At 35.4% G+C, this 6,000-nt stretch overlaps 1 protein-coding gene across 3 annotated transcripts in view; it reads right to left on the bottom strand.

Annotated features, from left to right (window-relative positions):
* Window positions 1-5,389: 5,389 nt before the first annotated feature.
* The window catches only part of LOC150110345 (uncharacterized), a 51,934-nt gene continuing 51,323 nt past the window's right edge, over window positions 5,390-6,000 (bottom strand). For all 3 annotated transcript variants that reach the window (XM_090393140.1, XM_090393123.1, XM_090393131.1), the window contains exon 12: window positions 5,390-5,692. In XM_090393140.1, coding sequence (XP_090249266.1) covers window positions 5,615-5,692 — 78 coding nt within the window. In that variant the 3' untranslated portion in view covers window positions 5,390-5,614. The remainder of the gene's footprint in view (window positions 5,693-6,000) is intronic.

Genomic DNA, 6,000 nt, shown 5'->3' with positions numbered 1-6,000 from the left:
TGAACTTGTCGCAGCATTTAAAACCATTCCAGGCTCATATTCATTTTGACAATTTTTCACGAAACACGTATTCACGTTCCGTAGAACACTGGTGTTCTGCCCGACATAGTTTGGGAAACGCTGCTTAATAGTTTATATTAATCTAAATTGTTTAGTTTGCATATTCTTAACAAGAATCATTTATGTCTATTATGTCATCATTTAAATTCGAAAAATCGCAGACAGTATTAAAATAGGCTCTCGAAATTTCTTAAACTATCTAAATTTTGGATACTAAGCAAGATACACAATAACATGATTCTTGTAAAGTTCAGTTTCGGAAACCTATTAACAAATTCAGTAATAACTTTTATTCATGAACAAGTAATATTTTTTTAATGCAGTCTTTGTTTGTACTCGTAAATCATTTGTACTCATTAATTTATTATTTTAATGTAGCTTAAAAGCAGCGGATAATTTTTGGAGAGCTTTCCCTTTGCGAAAAACATAGTTCAAGTATTTATTATTGTTGTAGTTCGAGCGTCTATTATTCTTCTGACATAAAATTCATAGAAGTGATCAAGTAGGGTTTATTGTTGTTTTCAACAACGTATCAAGAGTCATTTCTTGCTTGCAAACTTCTGGCAGCAACAAATACCTCCTGATCAAGCAAGCCTATACATGCCTTCACCTTTCTTGGAAAAACCAAACCGATCGTAATTGAAATCTCCTTAATCAAATAACAGTACTGATGGTGCCAATTTGAAAGCGTCATACAGCCAGAGTGCACCACTTCTGATCCATTCAAGACACAACTCGTATAAAAGTCATTTGCATTTGTGTGTGTCAAAAATTCGATTATTGCGCGCTGTTTTACACGCTTTTACACGAAAATTATAAAAGTCTCGTCTTTTGTGTATGCAATAACACGAGAAATACAACTTCGATCGAACCCCCCCCCCCCCTGTATACCAAACTGTAGAAAGGATACAGGATCGAAACTAGGCCACACATGTTTCAATGCCATTCACGCTCAAAATTCTGGGAAGGGCACAAGCATCACTTCTGGACTACCCCTCATAGAAAATGAATAGTTAAAAGCGAGAAGTTTATTCAAAATAAATTTCCTCTCTCAAAATTAATAAGCTTTAAATTGAGTTCTATGTGTGTTCGGAAACAGTATAAATAAAGAATATTTTAAAGAAATTCGACTAAAAGCAATTTCCCTAAGATATTAAAGTAATACAATTATGAGTTGGTCCTTTTGGGGGGGGGGGGGGGGGAAGGCACGCAACGGCATAGCATACCGCACCTTCATCAACAATGGCGTGTGACATACGGATGCAGTATATTTGGAGATCTGTGGTATTCAGTAATTTTTAAACGTTCATCTAGTATGCAAATAATCTTAGTTATTTCATGAAATTTATATTTTCACTATGTCTATTGTTAAGATATTTATCATGTAAAATTTTATTAAAAGTTATTGTAATATCGTTTATTTATTTTGTATATACTTGTAATTGATGCTTAATAAACTGAGCTTTATGTAATTAACTGGCTCTTCTTATTCCAAAAACATTATCACACTATGAAGTAAAAATATCAATTAATAATCTTTTTAGTTATCATATCCTATTAATTTAATTGTTTTCCTAGTAACAAAGAATGAGTACCAGCAACTATACTATACTAATAGATACTATGCCAATATACTAATAGCCCTATCTTTTTTTTTCATATTTGAAATTACATCTTTTTCGGTTGTCATAAAATTTAGTGTAATTAATTAAAATTATTTAATCAATCCTTACTCATGCATTGCGATTTATGATAGTCAATAAGCAACTCGAAAAAAGTAATAAGTTGAATAATGCAGGTTATGTACAACTTGCTTTTGCAGGATAAATTGTTGATAATTTATAGCAGGTCCCCTCTATTGTTATTAGGAGTAAGAGAAGCTGTTTTAGCCCTATCTAATATCTGGAGAGTGAGTGGACATTTCAATCTCCGCTGTTAGCCAATCAGAGATAGCTGCCAAAGATTATCACTAATTATACACAGCACCGGGTGAAGAGAAGCAGCTGACGAGTGCTGCCATCTCGTAGTCCGTAATTCTAACACTATATTTTACTTTCTGAAATAGTGTGGGTTCTAAGGTCGATTTTTTCAGTTTACGTGACGAAAATCTCGAATTTCGGAGAGAAAAAGCCAGCTTAAAACCACTTAACCGTGAGAGATCGATTAAGGCAAAAAAGGCTCAGAAAAAGCTTCTCTAGTCGCCAACTGGGATCGAACTTGGGATGGGATGCTCTTCATTCGGGGGTTAGCGCAGTGGACCCACATGCCATTTTACTGAGAGAGATAGCTTCTTATTATTAGAAAAAAAATAATAAAAAAATGAAAACCACTTCAACAACACAATATCTGTTTTTCACTGCTGTGCAGAGAGTAAATTTACAGCACATCCACATGAATCCATAAATAAATCCTTGATATATGAAGTGAAACCCTGTTGCATCTTCAGTTAATTTTGCAGGACACCTAACACCTAAAATTACTTGTGTAGGATAAAATTGAGTGAAGCGCCTATTTTTGAGTTGGAAAGGATTTCTCCAGAAACTTAGGTTTTTTCGTGAAGCAAAGAGGTAAACTTTCCAGTAGAGCACATCCAATTCACTATGATTGCAAAATCTTGCAAGGATACCTGATATATCGTGGGCAATTAAGCGCCTGTTAAAAATCCCTGAAGATCATGATTTGTCATTTTAAAAATGCCAAGATTGTGTGTGTGTGTGTGTGTGTGTGTGTGTGTGTGTGTGTGTGTGTGTGTGTGTGTGTGTGTGTGTGTGTGTGTGTGTGTGTGTGTGTGTGTGTGTGTGTGTGTGTGTGTGTGTGTGTGTGTGTGTGTGTGTGTGTGTGGGTGTGTGTGGGTGTGTGTGTTTCATGGTAAATACAGACAGAAAGAAGAGATTCTGGAAAGATATAACGTTGTAACATCGAGAAAGTGTCTGTTGTTATCACCTCAGAAATTCTAAGTTCATTGCTTGGCAAAAAGTCTACGTACACAACAGTGTAAAGAACAGCAATTTAAATTTAAAAATTTTAACTAAAAAAGACGTTCATTTAGTAAGATGCAATTGCTCCTTTAGCTGCGGTGACTGCCGCAGTCCTACCGGACAAATTTTCCACAAGCGTACGATAGCAATCATTGAGAATTTGTACGATAGCAATCATTGAGAATTCCTGTAGGCATGTAATAAAGGCATAGATATTGTGGGTAAGATGTTCCTTGACTTTACCCAACACTCCAGTTCATCCAAAAGACGTTCAACAGAGTTGAGATCAGGGCTCTGTAGAAGCCAGTCAAGTGTGGTGATGTTTATGTCCCCAAACCACGAAGTTACAGCATCAGCCTTATGGCAAAGTGCATTGTCTTGCTGAAAGAGACAATGGTCATTTAGGTAGAAAACGCCAGAAAGTAGGAAGAATTGTAGGATGTAAAGTCCAGAATGTTCAGATACCTCTCGGAGTTCAATGTCCGTGGCACCACAAACGGAGGTCTCCTAATGTCTCCAAAAACAGAGGTCTCCAAACCAGGAAAAACAGGACCGCATACCATTATACCGCCACCACCTCTGAATTTCATAGCTGCGATTACGTACTCTGGTAAGAGACATTCTCCCGCCATCCGCCACACCCACACTGTCCATCTGCTCGGAAGAGGGCGTAGTGTGATTTGTCACTCCATAACACAGCCTTCCAATCTTCCCCATCCCAGTGTACACGCTATTTGCACCATTGAAAACGACGCTGCATGTTGGTTCGGATAATTTGGGACTGGCATATTGCGATCCTACAATGGAAACGCAAGTTGTGTGAGCCTCTGTTCTGGGTGTTTTTGTGCAGATTCGTGTTCCAGTCGTCTCCCGGAAGTGGGCATTCTACGTGTCGGCCGATGGTAGCAGTCCTTACACATTATTCTTCGTAGTACCCTCCGGTCAGGTTCGGTGGGTCGTCCACTGCGAGTAACACTTGTAGTTGACTCCCTGCTCTTCCAACTCAGTATGGTATCACTGATTGTTGACCTGGAATGGTCCAATTTGCCGAACAGGTAGGCTTACAACATGAAATTCTATTACATCGCTTCTTTAAAAAACTCCCTCAGTTCCCTCTTTCGCAGCGATTTTACCGGAAAACAGTTGCACTGACTCGGGAGCATCATATTCCTCCAAATTATACCGGCTACAAAGACGTGACTCATTACATGGCTCGATGCACCTTGCATATGGGGATGTCCGTTGACTTCTTTCCAAGCGGTGCATGTTCATAAGTCTTTCAATTTTTCTGGTTAAACTCAGCAGTTTCTCATTTTAAAAAATGATTTTAAAATGAAAAAGGCGTTAGCTGATTTTTTTTTTAAATATCTTCTGTTTCTAAGCATAACTGATTTATTGATTTATATCCCCATTCAAAAAATGGGGCGTAAATAATATTAAATTGTGTACTGTAATTACTGAAGTTAAAAAAAAAAAGAATAAACTTATATGGAATTTTGGTAACATTGACTTCATGATATAAGTGTACAATATATCTAAACAAATATGATTTTTTACGCTAGAATGGATTTCTAGATTTTCTTACCATTAAGGGCTGCAGCCATCCACGAAAAGATTTACAACCCTTTCACTGATAGAATGATATGAAAAGATGTGACTTGGGTTAAATGATGTACACTTCTCATACACTTTACTGAAGTTTGTCACTTGGATGATTTTAATGTCCCTTTTTTTATTCGAATATTTTATTAGGATCAATGATGACGAAGGAGAGATATGTGTATTCTAGGCAAGATCTGTTTCTAAAATAAGCATAATCTATTTTCACAGAAGATGTAAGTGCATTCACGATTTCTTAACCTTCAGTATCTATTAAAGAACTTATTTTTTGTTACCTCACCAGATAATCGTCATTCTATGATAGAGGTAAAAGGTCAATGATATTTACTGGTGAAGTCAGTGTGACAGGAAATAAAAAATAATCTTAAATATATTTATGAAAAGAATATAATTGAAAATCCTAACAAATATAAATGTGAAGAATTTTCTTGTATGAAAAGTACTGTAAGCATTCATGATTATTCCTAGAGAAAAATCATGAATGCTCTATTTTTTCTTTTCCTTAAAAGATGAATTCGTCCTAAATTGGAGATCCATCCAAGATGTCCAAGATAAAAGCGATTGAAAATTGTTTTGCAGAACGGCGACTATTTGCAAACAAAGGTTTTAAAATCTATTCTGCCATAACAAGAAAGGATTAATGATAACAAGATGCACTGCCTTATGTGGAAAATATCACTTTTTACTTATATCGCAAATGTGTGTAATTTTGAAAAATAATATTCTAAAAATACGAAACAAATCATATTTTATTATCCGCACTTATTGATTTATACAAAGTATTCAGAATGCTACATTTTCTAGAAGTTCATCGTATTGGTGTACAGTTGTTCAGTATATTTATGTCAGTTTAGTTGTGCGTTACATTAAAGGCTTCCCCAATACTAAAAATAAGTAAGAAGAGGTTATCCAGCTGGCTCGTGGATTATCGTCATCATATCTTTAGGAAATAACCATCATATACCAACGGTAGCGTTCGTGAGCTCATCATACGTTTTGTTTTCGAAGCCTGCCTCATCAGAAGCGACTTCTCTCTACAATTGTTGTAAAAAAATAATAAAAATAAATAAACTATTTATTATAAAAATAAACCATTAATATTTCAATAATAATTTTCTAGTACAGAAATACTACCATCCTTAATATTCAAATAACATGTAAAATATGTAGTTGGCAGTTATCAAAATGAGGTCAGAGCGAAACGTATTCACACTCAAATTATTATTATTGTTATTATTACTATGTATTAAAACTATAGCAGTAAAACTACAATGTTTACAGTTTTAAATGATAATTTATAATACTTAAAATGCAAAGCTGGGAATGCGTCATCTCATCGAAA

The sequence above is a fragment of the Typopeltis vanoorti genome, chromosome 1, assembly GCF_054136105.1.
Source record: "Typopeltis vanoorti isolate ZY-2024b chromosome 1, IOZ_Tvanoo_1.0, whole genome shotgun sequence".
Classification (NCBI taxonomy): Eukaryota; Metazoa; Arthropoda; class Arachnida; order Uropygi; family Thelyphonidae; genus Typopeltis; species Typopeltis vanoorti.
This window is presented reverse-complemented; position numbering and strand designations above follow the sequence as displayed.